Below are 16914 nucleotides of genomic sequence, written 5' to 3' on the forward strand. Positions count from 1 at the left end.
TATCTGAGGGCGACCAAAGCCACAGAGGTCTAAGAGACGGGACGGGATGGGCGTCGTGGTTACTCTTCTCCGTGCTTCTGGACGCCGCCGATCGGACCCTGGGGACATACGGGGATTAGCGGTGGGGAAATGAAAACAGTGGTCACCGACTAGTGGGAGCGTTGGGCCTGTGAGCAGAAGAGGGTGGAGAAACAGGTTTTTGGATCGGTCTGTGATCTTTGCCCGTTACAACCCTTCTGACCGACGCCGCTTGACGCCATGGTGACCACTTTTTTTCAGCCTCAAGTGGCATCAAGGGTCCTCTGGCAATATCTCGGTAATCGCTGCGTTCTGTGTGGCTCGTTCTATTCGAACATTCGCGCTCGCACCTGTCTTCATGTCATGTGCGGGGGACCTGATGGGTTTCCATTTCGGGTCGTGGGTGGCGGCGTCTGACATCATCCGGGGTTTCGATCGGTGAGGAGACAGATGTGCGCGGATTCTGTGATCGATACGGATGTCGAAGCATACCGGTCCTGCTTTCACCAGATGATCCGCGCCGGTCATGATGACAGCTCCGTCATTGCGGGAATCTTCTCCGATCCGGGCACGGGAGGGTATTCCGGGCGTGGGGCCGCGGCTATTCAAGTGGATTGTGACCTCGATCACTACAATCGTGTAGTTTTGATTGAGTCTTTTTTGTACATCGTCTAAATCCATATCTGGCGTTAGGCTATGATGGGCGCGGCTGCGGCGTTGTCTAGCAGACCACAGCTCGTCATCTCTCGATAAGCAAGGTTCGTATCGCAAGGCAGATGTATACCGGCTTGAGGTGTCCTTGGGAAATAGCGAACGCGGTATGAGAAAAAGCCAATATGGCCGTTATCACAACGCATTTACGAGCCTTAGCATGCTGCTATCACACGCAATGAACTTTACTACATCATGCCTATCTGCTTCGGCTTCGCAAGCTTTGGTTCTCCCACATGAGAACCATGTCCGCCCGTAATTGGATTCGATTGCTTGGATTTTTGATATGTATCTGAATGATAGTCTCGATTGAGTGAAAAAGAAACCCATGACAATGCCCATCATTCACCAGGTTCCACACCGCCTAGTAGTCCTCTCCTCGGCTGATTACTTCCTTCACGTTTGGCCTGAGCAGGATCGTCTGTGGCACTCTGTCAGCTTGGATCTCACCCAACGCATCGTGGTGGTACTTACGTGCTCGAACTGAGCAGTGTAGGAGCCCTTCTTGTCACACAAGGGCGGGTAGGCCTCGACAATACCGCTGGACACGAGATTGTTCAACTGTTGTGCGGTCAGCTTATGGTTCGACGCGGATGTGAGCGTCTGCGAACTTACTCCCAAAAGGTACTTGTCCTGTCCCAGACGATCCAAGTACCGCCGGCAGAAAGGCAGCGTGCCAAAGTTCTTGTTGATGACGTTCAGCAGCCTCTTAGCCGAGTCTAACCGCAGCGCGGCGTGGCCCTCTCCACGTCTGGCGTAGTGAGATACCTCCATGTCTTCACGGACGTATCCATTGCCCGTGCTGCCGAACGTCTCGACGGCGAAAACATCGCCCTCTTCCATCTTGGTCGTGTCGTTGCTCTTGACGATGGGCACACTCTTGGTGCCGTGGATGCTCCAGCGCTCGATCGTGTGGCCGTTGAGGTTGCGGATCGACTTGACGGGGTACGTCGTGCCGTCAATCTCCACCTCGTAGCTCTCCATGACCTCCTGGATGACGCCTCCGACGTCTCCGACGCGCACGTCGATGCCGGCCTCCTTGACACCGGCATTGGTCGCGTCCTTGACGGCGGCCAAGAGGTTGTCGTACTGCGGCTCAAATGCCATGGTGAAGGCGCTGTCGACGATGCGTCCGTTGACGTGCACGCCAAAATCGACCTTCATGACGTCCCCTTGCGAGAGCACCATCTTGTTGCCGGCGTTGGGCGTGTAATGAGCCGCGCAGTGATTGAGAGACAGGCCGCAGGGGAATCCCATGCCGCCCTTGTAGGCGTCGCCCTCCTCGATCCCCGGGTGTCCGGTCAGCGCACGCACACCATCCTCGATGCCCTCGGCGATCTCGGTGAGGGTCTGGCCGGGCTTGATATTCTTCTGGGCCCACTGGCGGACCTGGCGGTGGATCTCGGCAGCCTCGCGGTAGTCGGTAAGGAAGTCGTTGTTGAGGTTGTCGAGATGCCGCTTCTCCTCGTTGGTCGTGCGCCAGAGGTTCTCGTCGCGGTACTCCTCCTCCTGGCCCTTGGGGTAGTTCTTGTTGGGGAATAGCGACGACATGAGCACGCGGGGCGGGTCGGACTGGGCGGTCGGGGACTTCTTCTTCTTCTTCTTTTTGTTCTTCTTCTTCTTCTTGGCCGCGCCGCCGGCGGCAGGCGCCGTTACCTCCTCGCCCTCTTCATCTGAGTCGTCGCTGTCGTGGTCAACGCCATTTCCCTCCTCGGGCTTCGCCGCCTTGCCGTTCGTCGCAGGCTCTCCCACTGGGTGGTGCTGGTTAGCCTGCTGAGATCGGTATCTGGAGCTATCGCCGAGCAAGAGCGCATACCGTTGAGCTTCTTCAAAGCTTCTGTGGGAACTTGGGCAGCCATCTTGGCATACTAGATTTCGCGTGTGTGGTGAAGATGGTGGTGGGAGCGACAGATTTTGAACCCCACCTGGTAAACGCAAAGGCGCGGGGTAAGCCCCCGTAACTCATTAACCGGGGTGCAGTATCTTACTTTATGCAATGTCCGACCTCGTTTCGTCTTGCCTGTTTGAGAGCTTTCCGCCTAACGCGAAAGGGAGGAAGACCCCTCACCAAACTCAGTCAAGTCGGGCGGTCTGATCGATTCGACTTGCCAGAGAAACAGTAAAATTTCACTCCGAAGCTGCAGAGGAAGCCGATACTGTGATAAAACTTCCTTGGGAAGAATGCCTATTCCTGCAGCTCCGGCCATTTTAACGGCAAGGTCCAAAAGCATATTGCTCGCCAGCTGCGACTAGCTACGGGCGCAAGTCGGCTAAGTTTGCTTCTCTTACATGTCAGAACGTCATTCAGTTCCCTATTTTTAGGTTCGGACTCGTCTCTTCTTGCCTTGTACTTGTCTCGAGCCAGGGACATGCAACTGTACGCACTTCACTCATGCATGAGTCCATCTTTGCCTCCAATGATTTTTGTCCTATTTGTTTCCTATCAATTTCACACCCCACAATCCAAACCGAAACAAGCGAGGTTGAAGACAGACATGAGACGACGCTTTCAAACACGTACGGCGGTTAACAAGAAGACAAGCAGCCCTAGTCTGGCTCCTGCTCCCAGCTCCTTGAGCCCCTTCAGAGAATTGGTGTGACGATCCCTAGTTGACTCTGCAGCGAGCACCGGAGCCGCCGCAGTCCGAGGCATACCCATAGGAGCAGCAGTTGCCGCTGGGCGAGCACTCGAAAATGTGGTTGCTGACCCGCTTGGTGGTCACGACGTAGGCGCTGTTGTCAGACCACACGCAGTTGCCGCAGACCGTCAGCTGCTTGCCACGGCTATTACATTTACATCCGTTGTAGTTACAGGCCCGTTTCTCCAGGCCCAGCTCCTCCTTCTTCTCCAGCAAGGGCACGAGTTCGTCACTGTCAGCTCGCTCGGCCAGAGCGTAGGGCTCCACAGGCTGAGAGACGCCGGCACGGGCTGTCGCGGCGAAGAAGACAAGACTCAGGGCTGCGGTGAAGCGCATTTTTCTGATCTGTGTATTGTAAGCCCCGTTAGTGTTTTGGCCTTTGCATGTGGGAAGGTAGGGGAGGGTTGTTTTGGAGGCTCTTGAACCATACTTGTAGCTTGTGCCAACGGGATTTCTGACAACTCAAGGCGAGATTTGTTTTTGAGATGGATGTTATGTTGATTCCGTTCAACAAGATAGCTGTAGAGGGAATTTCGGCCACTTATATACACATATTGACTGTGCCTTGCGCTCATATTGATCCAAAATCAGCAGTGGCAAAGGATTCTGCGAGGCAAAGGGACAACAGACTGTCCGTCTTACGCAATTCGTTGAACTGAAAATCAGTTGACGTTACATTGCTGCGAAGTTGCTTCAGCTGAATCAGAGACATCACAACCCACACATGTACTTCCTGCGGGGTTGATGTGCATGCCTGATGAGGTGGCAATCATTGCATGTCAACTATATGCCCCTGGGACTACTTTGGGCGTTATACACAGACTTCAAGTATCTCTTCTTGTCTTGTTCGTCGGACTTTCTTGAGTCCGAGGCTCGCTCTTAGGTCCACGCGATTGGACTTGGAGTGGCCGAACCACGCGAGTACCTGGATGATAGCATGAATAGGACTTTGAGCCATGGAGCAAGCTCTGGGCACAGGAGGTCTTACAGAGGGAACCATAAGCCTGAACACATGAGCAGTCGAGTTGTACAACGACGATGCTACTCTATCGAATGTGGAGTGAGCTGAAACCATGACAGAAGATGGTGGTCCTGAACTGCTAGTCGGTAAAAGCCTTTGAACCAATCGTGCTTCAGCTGGCAATACTCGGTTCTATGGCCCTATGAGAAGTGCAGGAGGGCATCACTTACCTAGTTCGTATTGCCTTGATCTTGAAGCTAGTGTCCGGTCGATGTAGCATTGGACAGAGACTAGGCCTGCGAGCTTTGCGGGGAAAGTGTGATAATGGTTCAGGCCCAAGGCCCGCGCCGTCTACCTGCAGGAGATAGACTCCGGCTCGGTTGTCGATCCAACCAGCCATCTTGTGACACTAGATGAGCGGGCATGCGGTTGAATCATTCGAGACGCTGCAACGGAGCAAAAATGCCTCGCAGTCAACTCGTCTAATAACTGTGTCTTTGTGGAACGTAAGCAATACGACATTAGCTGCAAAGGACCTGAGGGGACCTGAGGCCGGAAGACAAAGACTTAGCCGTACGTGGCTGTGTTCAGAAATCAAGTCTTGCCAGATCATGGACTGGCGGCAGATCCAAGCTGAAGTTTGGTTGTCTTACAACAGCAAACATCGGCATCGAGCCAGGCGCCGATGGAAAGAGGGGAAATAATCACAGGACAAGACCGAGATTCCTTCGGCATCTCTAAGATACAATAAAATGTAGCCATACCGCCATCAGCTAGCCGAGAGATTACGCCAAATGGGCGATTGTGCGCACTTTTGGCTCATTCTCGGCATTGCGGTGAGAAACGATGACGTGAATCAGAATGGCTTCATATTGAACACTCTCGAATCTATGCCCAACGGCACAGGAGAAATATTTGGCCCTTTCTATCCAGTTGATAGTTTTGGGTTTATTGCAGTTCACGTTTTGGACTCTGACTAATTACAATAAAACCCCAAATTGACATCAGAGAAACCCGTAGCGCCGCTGCTTTTGATCAGGATCAGTTCAAAGTTGCTCGACATCAGCTCATGGCGGACTCACCTACACATCGCCTTCAACCCCTGTTTACCTTAGCTCACCTTTCACTCACATTTGCTCACCCTGTCATTTCGGCAGGTCTTGGGGGAGAGTAGAACTAATTTTAACATATTACCAGGTTCTCAAACCAGGACACCCTACTTGATATGAAGACCGCTTCAGGACATCACTGTCCATAAAGCTTTGTTTGACATCGTGCAAACAATGACCCTTCACGAGCCTTTTTACTCCGTTGATGATAGTGAGATAAGGTTACACGGCGGTCGCCTGAAGCATGTACAGAGCTCATTCGGTCCACGAAGTTGTTGGTTGCATAAAATAATTAGTCTGAGTAACCTGAAGGATCCGAAGTAAAATACATTTTCCGCGAGATGTAAGGCGCCGTCAAACTTTCCGAAAAGGCTTGTAAATCATACCAGCTTTCCGCAATCGATAGAATGATGTAATGCCTACAATAGACGGGAGGGTAAGACATTAGAATATCTAGCAACAGCATCGGCGCCGTCAACCAGACTTGCAAATCCTACGCGTGGTTGAGGAACCAGGTCGTTGGAGATGTAGTCGAAGACGGAGAAAACAGAGCGGAGAAAGGGGAGACCGATGATGGAGTCGCCAAACGTCCGCGTCCACTGTCCCAGAGCAGCATGGCAGTATTCTGTGCCGTTGACCAATCCATGATCGCTGGGGATCACAAGATCCAGCGGATCCACCGCATACCACTCGCCGAAGTACTTCAGTTCCATCAGCTGCGGGATTGAGCAGTCGAAGTATATATCTCGGTTGCCTGGATAGAGGATCGGACCCTTGAACTGGGCAGCAATGGCGTCCAGTTCCTCTGGACGAAAGTACATCAAGGATCCTCCAGAGTCGATCATTGAAAGATACTTGCCGTCTGGCAGTAACACGCCGGCCCTCATTTTGATTTCGACGCCATTGACCCGGACGCCTTCGAGATGGACCGTCCATCCTTGGCGATCGAGCGGAAAGTCATCATAGTTGTAGCTGCAAGAAACCACATGGTCAGTAGTGTTTGGAAAGTAAAGAGCGGGATCAGGCTTTCCCACTCACTTTGGCGTGCTGTATACCGGCCCGTAAGTAACATCGTGACCGGCAGCCTCTTCTCCGAGTCCTCCCAGCGTCAACTTGCCAACTTCTGCAGAGTCGGGGTCCCCAAGACGCGGAAAACTGAGTGAGAACTTGGGCTCTCTCAGCTTCTCAGTCGCCAAGAGCACATCCATCGGCGGCAGCCTGTTGTTGAAGTGTAGCTGACGGCTAACGGCTCTCATATTGAGGCCAAAAATGCCGCTGAAAGAGTCGTTTTGGAATTCCTTCAGGGCCGACTCGTAGACCAAGCCAATGGCAAGATCAGGTATCGAGAGCCCGCCGAAGTCGGTCCGCAGAAGAGATTGGTTTCCATAAACGGCCCCTTCTCCCACGATTGTGAAGAATGTCTCGTTGGACAGGATGGTGTCGTTTGGCTAGACGTCTCAGTCGCGGGATTTTGGGGACAGCATGTGCTACAACTACTCACCTTGATTACGTATGATGAAGTGAGGCCGAAGCATCCATCCTGATCATCATCCGTAGGGCATTCGTTGGAGGCGACGAATAGGTCTCCGGAGCCGGTGTCAATCATCACTGGAACGGCTTGTCCGTTAAAGGTAACGTTGACGTTGTAAAACTTGTCATCGTTACGGCTTGAAGGAACAAATACATCCAACACAGCTATGCCGCCGTTCCTGGTCGTGAGGGGGAAAGGCGAGCCATTCGCGCTTGAAAACAGGGACGCAAGCAGAGCCGCATGAGTGAACGTGTTGAAGATCATCGTTATTCCGCCTCATGATCCTTGACAAGAGCACGATCACCAACAGAGAAGGTTCTCTTGCTCTCTGACGGACGGCTTTTATCATGGGACTAATAGACGGCGAACCCCAAAGTTTGGGGTGCTCCTCGTGTTGTCCTCAAAAAGGAAGGTGTCATTCAGCTAATGCGATTGACCTCAGACCGACATTTTGACCGGGATTCTTCTCGTATCCGATCGACTGCGGACTCGCGCCATTGTTCCCATGTCTTAAAACATCCATCTTGACTCCGAAATCGCCGATACAAGCATTCGATTGGGCATGTGGTTCTAGGCATCGTCGAGCAATGAATCTATCTGATTGGCCTTGGCCACCTTGCCTTTGGCAAAGAATGGAGCAAGTCCGCAGCCGAGCAAGTCCGTAGCCGATGGGATACTGAAAGTTGACTTATTACCCGCTATCTTTATCATCATGAAGAAGCAAGATAAGGTACAATGTAGGACACTTCTTTTCCCTTTGTGATATGTGTGGGGCGGATCTTGTTACCAGCCAGACCACACACTAGATTTGTAATCAGTCATTTGAAAATTTACAAAAGATTAGTGATCACAATGTTCGTAGTTGACGTAACGTAAATCGAAGTTAGAACATCTCCAGTATACGTATATAGATAGGGGAGTAGTCTATACTTGCCTGTACTAGCTGGGAGCCCCGCGGCCAACTAGCGGGTCTCATCTGTTAGGGGCATTGCGGCTCCTAAGTGGCATCGTTCATTTTAGAAGGTCGGCCAGACTAGTCGCTTTTGTGTTACGGTGCGTCTACGATGTTCCTGAGATAATGGATATGAAGGAGCTGTATGGTATGCACGCGTATACGTTGAGACGTCGTTATTTGGTTAAGGAGTTATTCGTCGTCATATTCACATCGAACCTAAACCTTGCTTACTCTCCATCTCCAGCAGGGTATTCTTTAAAAGGAGCCGTCAGATCCTTGATGCCGCCAGATGGCTCTTCAATGTGTCTGAAACTGGCTTTGTTCTCGATGGCCTCACTACTGAACCGATTAGAAACATTGCCCTGTTCATAAGCTGCTGGCAAAACCTTAACCTGAATAGCGACTGCCTGGCGAAGAGTGGGGGTAGTCGGTAACAAAGAAGCTCTCCTGTGTCCGCGCAGCAGCGACTGCTAGCTGTTTCGTCCAGCTTCCGCTGACTTTGAGGTTTAGACGTTGAAAGCATACGCTTGCTTGGGGGTATCTAACAGGCGAATTCAGGTCAGAACGGCCGTCATCTTTTCTTTTTCTAAAGGTAGTCCGGTAAGCTGTAACCCTGGCCAAGCTTCTTCGTCGTTACCGGCAAGAAGTCAGGCCTTGTACCCAAGTTGAGAATCTCAAAGAACCCTTCAAGATCAGCGTTTGACATGATGCTAATACTCGCTTCCTTATGGCCGCGGATAAGGTAGTGAATCAAACGTTGAAGCAAAACTTCTCGACATGGAGATAGAATTTGAATGTATCTTACCCAGCGGTGAGCACGGATTCGCCCCGTCGGGATCAGTCTTCCCTTAGTCGTCTCTAACGTACCCCGCCTGAACCATTCACCCCCTTAGCCGTCTCTAGTTTGCCCCGTCGATGCCCTTTTCCCGCGTGGTAAAAACTTTTACTTTGGGCTTACCCGCCGGCCGCTAGGGCTTACCCGCTCGTGCGGCTCGCTCGGGAATGTCCAGTTCCTCAGCAAGAGCGCTAGCGAAAGTGATGTTCTCCCAGACATTTCGTCATGTCAGAGGGGAAACGTTAGAATATCATGGTGTGGTGTATATATTCGACATCCCAGACGAGTCTCGCGGAACTTCCCTTTTGCTGTGAACAGTCACGATGACTCTGATAACCGACCAAAATGTTTTCCTACACCAACCATACCTCCCTAAGCAGCGAGGTTTCTGCGTTTAGACTTTTCCTGGCAAGGACCTCTGTATTCGAAGTGGCTACTTTGTTCATCGCAATATCCTTGTTTTGGGGCAGTTTTCGGGCAATCTACTTGCTTTACTTTCATCCACTGGCATCCTTCCCCGGCCCTCGCAGAGCGGCGCTCTCCACATGGTGGCTTTACTCTCAAAGTAAGAGTGGTCGTGCAGAGGAGATTTTTGAAGAACTGCATAAGAAATACAGTACGCTCAAGTGCAATCTTTGACGGAAACCCGTCTAAACAACAGAACAGATACCCGCGCGCTTCGAATTGCTCCGAACGAGATTCACATCACCGATTCCGCACTATACCACACCATATATTCACAACGACACACATTCACAAAACAAGCCCACTTTTACAGCGCTTTCATGAAACCGTATTCAGTTTTCGTGGAGACTGATGTCGAATTACACCGTCAGCGACGGAAACAGCTCAGCAACTTCTTCTCAAAGATGTCCATCCGGTCAATAGAAGGAATCTTGCTTTCCAAGGTCGCGACTCTATGCAAGAGGATTTCAGAGACGAGATTCAATGGACCTGTAAACTTTTATCAGACATTTCGGTATATGTCTCACTAATCACGTGGTGGATACATGCTAACGTCTGTGTAGGTGTTTGACAGTAGACGTAATCACAGAAGTAGCCTTCGGTGAATCCTTCAACCTTCTCACCGAGTCCGAAGCAAACACCTTCACAATGCGCCATTCCTTGAGACGTTCGACTTGGCCGCAAACAGCTTTTGGGACATTGAGCACTTCTCTATTCTTCGAGTCATAATCAGCAGCGTTCCGTCTGCTGTTGCGGGGAAGTTGAGTAGATCGGCGGCAAGGCTCCAGGGCCTCCTTCTCGCTGTTGCGGATACTGTTACGAAGTTTAGACGTCTGAAAAGCTCTGGAAAAAGCTTCGATCACGTTGTAGTATTCGACAAATTGTCAGACCTGGATGATGTGCGGTTGCAGGGAGAAGCAGCCGATATTCTGGTGGCAGGTTCTGACACAACGGCAACAACACTTGCAGTTGCTATCGAACAAATCATTGAGAGACCTGCTGTGTACACTAGACTAAGAAAGGAGTTAAGAGACGCTGGGTTTCTCAGGGAGCGAGACTACGAGCTTCAAAAGCTCGAACAGCTTCCGTATCTAGTGGGTGCTCCAATGAATTGTCGCGCCAAGCTAACAGTTACTAGTCTAGCTGTGTGAAAGAAGCGCTGCGGTATGCCATGGCCGTCCCCGGAAGACTGCCCAGGATTGTGCCTGAGCCGGGTATGGGAGCCGAGGCTTTGGTTGTCGACGGAAAACACATTCCACCTGGGGTACGCAACATGCACTATGGCCTGTAGGATGATTACTAAAGACATTTTGTAGGCTTGCGTCAGCATTTCTGCTTATTCTGTTCACTTTGATGAAAGCATTTGGGGGGCGGACGCAAGGAGCTTTATTCCAGAGCGTTGGTTAACCGATGATGGAAAGCATCTAGAGAAGTATCTTGTGACTTTCTCTAAGGGTGCAAGGCAATGCCTCGGAATTAACCTTGCGTATGCGGAGGCTACATTAACGCTTGCAATGGTGGTGAATCGTTTCCGGTTCACAGCAGACAAGACACTCAAGGAATCAGACCTCAAGCGTGTTGATAACTTCACGATGGGATATGAAGGGACTGGGATTCGCGCCGAGGTTCACGAAGACTACCAGAAGGCTTGAGTCACGAACAGCAAAGGATAGTGATGGGTATCGTCGAAAGGCACTAGAAATAGAATTTCGGCTCGAAGAGGTGGGTTGCCGGTGTTGCTGGGAAGTTCATAGCAGTAATGCTCAAGCTTTGCTTATCGCTACGGTGTCAAAAACGCTGTTGTGTCCTTCATGAAAGCTTGTGTTAAATTCATATTGGAGACAACAGCGGGTAGACTTTTTTTTGAAGGTGTGCAGCATGTAGTCTCAAGCCTGTAGGTTTCGACAGGACGGGTGGTTATTCAGTAGTTGATACGTTATTTAGTGTTGACTACTTGCACTGAGAACTAAAATGCGAGCGTAACCCTGAGGACATAACAAGTTTAGGGCCCTCAGTTACTTACCGTTTCCCAGCCACTGTTGATGGAATCCTCCTGAATAAGACTCTAGAAGCCACCATCCAAAGTCCAGACTCTACATTCGTTGACACGCCAGTGGGACACAGGAAAAGGGGGCACTGTGGAATCAAGATACATTATGATCAAGGTATACGGTGAAGAAATGGATGTCATGTTTGACTGATGCGCATCGCGACAGAATCACGTCTAAGCTGGGCATGTCGTCAGGCTTGCAAGCAACAGCGCCAGCGTTGTATACCACGCAATTCGACGAGATCCTTGACTTGGCTATTGTACCGTCATACTCAAAGTCCGCGGCCATCAACAGAGTGGTACTGAGAGACGTCCTCCTAGAGCCGATCAAACAGAGCAAAAAGATACAGTATGGGAAAGCTTTTGATCATTACGGGATAGTCTCCCAGGATGATGGAACGGAGAAGGTCAAAGTTCATTTCCAGGACGGTTCTCATGACACCTGCGATGTCCTTGTCGGCGCCGATGGAGCGAACTCCAAGGCAGGTGATCTGTGGCCAAGACAAGAGAGTGAGGCTGACCAAATGACTAAGATAAACAAACAGCTTGGCCTGAACAACATCCATCTCTTAGACAGTCATTGGTCTTTCCTTTCCAAAGGAGGCCTACCATACGAACGCATGATGCAAATGCCTGCGAGATTGCGAAAAGGTCCGATTATCGTATTCCACAACGACATCACACTGTACTACGCTCTCTACCTGCCCGACGAAAGCAGATCAGATTCGAAGCACCAAGCAGGTGACTCTAAAACGACGTTACGCTACGACGAGAAAGCGGCATCGTTCTACTGGGGCCTCAACATCCCAGTGAACGCGCTTCCTTACACAAGTGCTTCCGAAATCAGTAATCACAGAGAAGTCTGCCTCGGTCAAATCAAGGACTGGGCGCCAGAGTTCCACCAACTGCTCAGCGTCGGGGCAGATGACTCTGATCAGACAGATATGCTCGTTACACAGCTTCGAGCAAGCACGCAACCCAAAGCGGACTGGCGAAAGCGATGTCAGAAAGCAGGAAACGGCCGGAGGAACCCTCGGGTGTGGATCATGGGTGATACTATTCATGCAATGCAGCCGAATCGCGGCCAGGGGGGCAATCAAGCATTGGCTGATTGTGCTGAGATGCTTCCTCAACTGCTCTCGCTCGCCAACAACGACAACAACCTAGCGCGCCCAACAGTCGACCAAGTGCAAAGCGCATGCAACATATACGAGGCTTCCATGATCCCACGAGCGTCCCAGTGGGTCAGGAAAAGCGGAGGAGCCAGTTTTGTAAGAATCAATCTTGATGGGTTTCTGGGGTTTGTCGTGCGCATCGTTGCCAAGTTGGTGCTGCCGATACTCAAAATATATTATAGCATCTTCCCTCAAAGCGACGAGTGAAGTCGCTCCTAGGTCCATTGGGGTTCATGCTCAGCTAAAAGTGCGGTTGCTGTCCTTGGCTCATTTGAGCAAATGTTCGTGCCATAGCTTCTGCAAACGTTTGCCATGACTTCTGAGACCGCAAAACCGTCTCCGCATCCAACAGTAACCTGCGACTGCTTTCGTAGTTGTCCAGGATGCCAATGCCTGTGATGTGCACTCTGGAATCATCCACGCTCTTTACCCAGGCGTCTACTTGGGACTTTTGCACCAACTTGTCGAGGCGGATGAGTTCTCCTTGTGATGACGGGAATTGCACGACCTGATCGTACAGGAAGATGTAACTGACGGCGATGCAGAGTGACAAGGAGAAATGACATGCAGAGAAGCGAAGACTTCGCGATAACGAGTAAATCTGCGCTGCGTGCCAGAGACAACCCCGGGCGGTGCCCAGGTTGCGTCGTAGGTGTGTCCTCAACCTGGCTCTGCATCGTTCCATCTGGGCACCGTCGACCTGCCATCCCACAGAAGCATATATGATCCGTAAAGGAATCTCTCGCTGTATCGCAACGACGTGGATGATCGGGTCATGCCCGCCGTATGCCAGTTCGGGACCTGAGCTAAGTCTGGGCACCATATTGTCGTCTATAATCGTGTCCAAAACCTTCACGTCGTCTTCGAATGCTCCGAGAGACAGCAATGATCTCCGAATAGAATATGTGTCCTTTGCCTGTGCGTCCGATCTGGACTCAGATCGGATCAAGGATTGCAGAAGCCGCGATGATTGCATGTGATCCAAGATATCTCTCTCAGTGGCATAGAGGCTTAGAATGCCGGTTCTGCATAAGAAGGATTCATGGGGCCGCTGGGGAACACTTTCACCCTGCTTTTGGTCCAGTTCTCTCCAGCGCTTTGCATCGCGACATCGCCAGGCACTGTCATTACAAGGGAGTCGCTGCGTCAATTCTGTGAGTTTGAAGGACGGTCGCAAGTCCAAGAACACCAACTGAAAGCACTCCAATGCTTTTCGGGCTGTTAGACAACCACTCAGACTATTAGGCGCAGTTTATTTGACTTACTGTATACGCTGTGCATTAGGCGAACCATTTCTTCATCTTTTAACCAAGCCCGCCACTCATGATCTGAGTTCTGTTGGACTGTCGGCTCCGCAGGCTTACTAAAGGCATCGGGAGTCGTCAGACTGCGACATAACGTCACAAGCAAGCTTTTCTCATGCTGCAACACGGTTTGATTCAGTGGGGACCCGGAAAACATCGACCCGATGTCTCGCAGCAGGAAACTCTGTACAAGGGAGACATCTGGGGGCTTCGAACTAAGTTGACAAGACTAATTTGTTAGCCATGTTGGGAAAAAAGCTGTGAGATCTGTTGAGATCATGGTGAAAAACCTTGGATTGTGTCGCTCGTTGAAGCAGAGTTCGAAAAACCGCAGTGATTCTGGAAGCATCTTTGACTTCGGAGTATTGACCCCCGATAGCGGCGACTGCTGTGAGGAGGACCCAGGACAGGTCTTCTGATTCCATCTTCGTTTGGTGTAGGAACGAACATTGGGGCCACACTTAGTCATGGCCGCATCGTGAGGCTGTTCCCATTCGCAGTCGCGGTCAAGTCCAACGACCAACATAAGGGAAGTTAGAGACTGATTGTAGATAGACCTTAGACTTTGAGCAAGTTTAGTTACGCTACAGGTGCAGTCTGGACCTTGAGATGTGTAACTAACTGATGACGGCATCGGGTGGGTATTGATGGGACGACGTGACTTTTGGGGGTTTGATGAATGAGGAGCCCGCATGTTCTTGTCTTTCCAGCAGCACTTTTGAGATGTAGTCAGCCGTGCTCTTTGTTGGTCATAAGGAATATCAGCTTTGTTTGTAACAAGACTTCTCTTATCGAGACCTCGCAGATCACACGGATTTCAAGTTTGTTAGCCGTACGGTGATACACCCCCTTGAACAGCCCTGGATGGGCGCCGTCATGTCTGCCGATGACATTAACGTGATGGAAAGTGGCTACCCTGTTGGTACCGCAGCCGAACGCACACTCTCGCGGCTTGTGATGCCGTCTAAGGCTCGTGTCAAGGAACGAACAGTATGTTAGTTGGTAGAAGTACTAGTGAAAAAGAAAATCTTAGGATTCAAAACACACGATCCAATACATGCCCAGCCCCGAATCATGCTATGCCCCTCAAAAGACGCCGCCGACTAATGCAACCAGAGTCCGTAATCCCCCCCCCCAGAACCTTTGAAGTCAAGAAAGCACGCTTGTCCCCTGATTTACTGAACCGACCCAACTTCCACGCACGTCCCACGTCCGGCCCCAGAACCGCGCGGCCTCGGTCTCAGTTGCACTGGTCGCCGACCTGCACGAAGAAGCCGCCGAGCGCCGACGCCGTGAAGGTGACGTTGATGTCCTCCTCAACCCCGGCGTCGTTGGCGACCTCGAACTCGAAGCTCAGGCTCTCAGCGCACTGGAAGCTGTTGATGACCTGCAGGGTATCGCGGACCACGACGTCGTCCTCGACCTGCAGCGGGCCGAAGGAGCCGACGAGGCTCCCCGGGGCGTCGCCCCCGAGGGCGCGGACGTCGAGGCGCGCGAGGGCGCCGCCGCCCTGGTCGATGGGGAAGCCGCGGGCAAAGGCGCCGACGAGCTGGCAGGGCCCCGCGGCGGAGGGGCCGACAGGGAAGGTGAGGACCTTTGTGACGACGGTGCCGGAGGTCAGGTCCGCGACACCGAAGTTGAGGTCCGAGGCCGGGACGATGCGGCAGCCCGGGTGGGCAGCGGCGCCTGCTTGGCGGCGGGCGGTGGGGTTTGTGCGCGCCGAGACGGAGGCAGCGCCGGCGAGGGCAGCAAGGAGAATGTTTGCGAACTGCATTTTTGTGGTGGTGGTGGTGGTTGTGATCGAAAGTGTTTGTGAAGCCGAGGGGAGAGGAAAGTCTTGTGTTTTGTTGGTTGTGTGGACGAGGCGGACTGAAAACGTTGATACTGATGAGGATAGAAAAGACAGCTCCCAGACGAGGAGAACGTCTTGTTTTATAAACGGGGTCCCTCGTCATCAACTCCTCAGAGAAATTCTACCTGGAACTCATCGTAATTCGTCTAAAGGATGTCAGCGCTGCTGCTGCGCCCACGATCTCACGCGAGCGGAGGCGCACACGTCGTGGTGGCGGCGTGATGAAGCCCCCTCGGTGCTCCAAGAGAGCGCTGCTAGAACGAGATCCCGCGAGGTCAAACGAATCGACTGCGAGTGATCGCGTAGCCCCGCCTCCCTGCTCACGAAATACTCCGAGGAAGCCTTCCTGGAAAGGCGCAGCCTGTGCTGTCGAATCCTTGCTCAGCCTTACGGAGATCTCGACGAGGTCGCTGAAGGGAACTAGTGAACTAGAGGGTGACGGCGGTCCCCCGTCAGCGCGGCGGCACTGGCCCGGCGGATTTCGCTCAGCCCTGCTTAGCCTGCTTCATTCTGACCAACACTGGGTGTAGCTAAGCTTACCTCCCCCATCCCGAGGAGTCCACGCCCATTGGTCGGCAGACACATAGATTCGAGAGCCCGTACGATGGTCGGAGGTGCTGCAGTAGTCTGGCTGCTCCCCAGGTTTTGCGCATTCTAAATATAGAGACGAGCAGGGGGGCTTTTGGCGTTGGGAAGGATCAATCTTCGTCGTGACCGATTCCGAGATAGGCGAGGACGCAGTCAGCGCATGCCAGCTTACCAACATCTGTAGGCCGTTTGCGATGCCGTGGGGAGACGCGAGGAATCTTGTCTGATTCGGGTAGAGGTTCGCGCAGGGTCCGAAGTGTGTGTCTCCTTTCAGGAGAAAACTGGACGTGATCCAGGCCGGCGATGGTGTCTCTGTGCGCTGATGTTTATGCAGCGGCAATAGACATGAGAAGGCAGGAAAGCTTTTTGGCGACGAAAATTTAGTGTGTGTGTGTGTGTGTGAGAGAGAGAGAGAGAGACTTTCGTCTTCGGCGGAGGCAAGGACCTCATGCATGGCGCGCCTGAGCCGAGCATTTCATCGTCGACACATATGCGCCCAGGCCGAACCGAGGACTCGCCGAGGGGGTGCCATCCGAGTCTGGGTGGACAAGGCCGTCTCTGAGTTTGGGTTGTTGATCGCTCACTCGCTGGAGAGGATGACGATGGCGTCTGAGTGAGACCGACGATTCCTTCGCTTCCCACCATCCCGTGGATCGCTCGTAAACGTTGACGGAGGTTCAGCAGGGAGAGGGGGTAGGTAGGGGAGACTTCTAAATCCTGC

The 16914-nt window shown here is 52.1% G+C and overlaps 8 protein-coding genes across 8 annotated transcripts; 3 read left to right on the forward strand and 5 right to left on the reverse strand.

Annotated features, from left to right (window-relative positions):
- Positions 1-1093: 1093 nt before the first annotated feature.
- On the reverse strand, positions 1094-2588 carry CH63R_09148 (Methionine aminopeptidase 2; the record flags this gene model as incomplete). Its single annotated transcript, XM_018304122.1, has 4 exons — positions 1094-1150; positions 1204-1290; positions 1345-2480; positions 2546-2588. The coding sequence occupies 4 exons, from the start codon at positions 2586-2588 to the stop codon at positions 1094-1096; spliced, it is 1323 nt and encodes a 440-aa protein (XP_018156145.1).
- A 747-nt stretch (positions 2589-3335) lies between these two features.
- On the reverse strand, positions 3336-3704 carry CH63R_09149 (Mold-specific m46 protein; the record flags this gene model as incomplete). The annotated part of the gene is made up of 1 exon (XM_018304123.1): positions 3336-3704. One exon carries the CDS (start codon positions 3702-3704, stop codon positions 3336-3338), a length of 369 nt encoding a protein of 122 aa, XP_018156146.1.
- Positions 3705-5857: 2153 nt separating this feature from the next.
- Positions 5858-7233, reverse strand: CH63R_09150 (Eukaryotic aspartyl protease; the record flags this gene model as incomplete). Its single annotated transcript, XM_018304124.1, has 3 exons — positions 5858-6410; positions 6477-6886; positions 6940-7233. The coding sequence occupies 3 exons, from the start codon at positions 7231-7233 to the stop codon at positions 5858-5860; spliced, it is 1257 nt and encodes a 418-aa protein (XP_018156147.1).
- A 918-nt stretch (positions 7234-8151) lies between these two features.
- On the reverse strand, positions 8152-8447 carry CH63R_09151 (uncharacterized protein; the record flags this gene model as incomplete). Its single annotated transcript, XM_018304125.1, is given in 2 exon segments — positions 8152-8263; positions 8281-8447. The coding sequence occupies 2 exon segments, from the start codon at positions 8445-8447 to the stop codon at positions 8152-8154; spliced, it is 279 nt and encodes a 92-aa protein (XP_018156148.1).
- A 657-nt stretch (positions 8448-9104) lies between these two features.
- Positions 9105-10876, forward strand: CH63R_09152 (Cytochrome p450; the record flags this gene model as incomplete). The annotated part of the gene is made up of 5 exons (XM_018304126.1): positions 9105-9375; positions 9426-9738; positions 9859-10318; positions 10363-10488; positions 10541-10876. The coding sequence occupies 5 exons, from the start codon at positions 9105-9107 to the stop codon at positions 10874-10876; spliced, it is 1506 nt and encodes a 501-aa protein (XP_018156149.1).
- Positions 10877-11903: 1027 nt separating this feature from the next.
- Positions 11904-12656, forward strand: CH63R_09153 (putative FAD dependent oxidoreductase; the record flags this gene model as incomplete). The annotated part of the gene is made up of 1 exon (XM_018304127.1): positions 11904-12656. One exon carries the CDS (start codon positions 11904-11906, stop codon positions 12654-12656), a length of 753 nt encoding a protein of 250 aa, XP_018156150.1.
- Positions 12657-12690: 34 nt separating this feature from the next.
- CH63R_09154 (uncharacterized protein) lies at positions 12691-13272 on the reverse strand (the record flags this gene model as incomplete). Its single annotated transcript, XM_018304128.1, has 1 exon — positions 12691-13272. One exon carries the CDS (start codon positions 13270-13272, stop codon positions 12691-12693), a length of 582 nt encoding a protein of 193 aa, XP_018156151.1.
- Positions 13273-14629: 1357 nt separating this feature from the next.
- Positions 14630-15569, forward strand: CH63R_09155 (uncharacterized protein; the record flags this gene model as incomplete). Its single annotated transcript, XM_018304129.1, has 2 exons — positions 14630-14743; positions 14976-15569. The coding sequence occupies 2 exons, from the start codon at positions 14630-14632 to the stop codon at positions 15567-15569; spliced, it is 708 nt and encodes a 235-aa protein (XP_018156152.1).
- Between the last annotated feature and the right edge of the window lie 1345 nt (positions 15570-16914).

Source organism: Colletotrichum higginsianum, chromosome 6 (assembly GCF_001672515.1).
Source record: "Colletotrichum higginsianum IMI 349063 chromosome 6, whole genome shotgun sequence".
Taxonomy (NCBI): Eukaryota; Fungi; Ascomycota; class Sordariomycetes; order Glomerellales; family Glomerellaceae; genus Colletotrichum; species Colletotrichum higginsianum.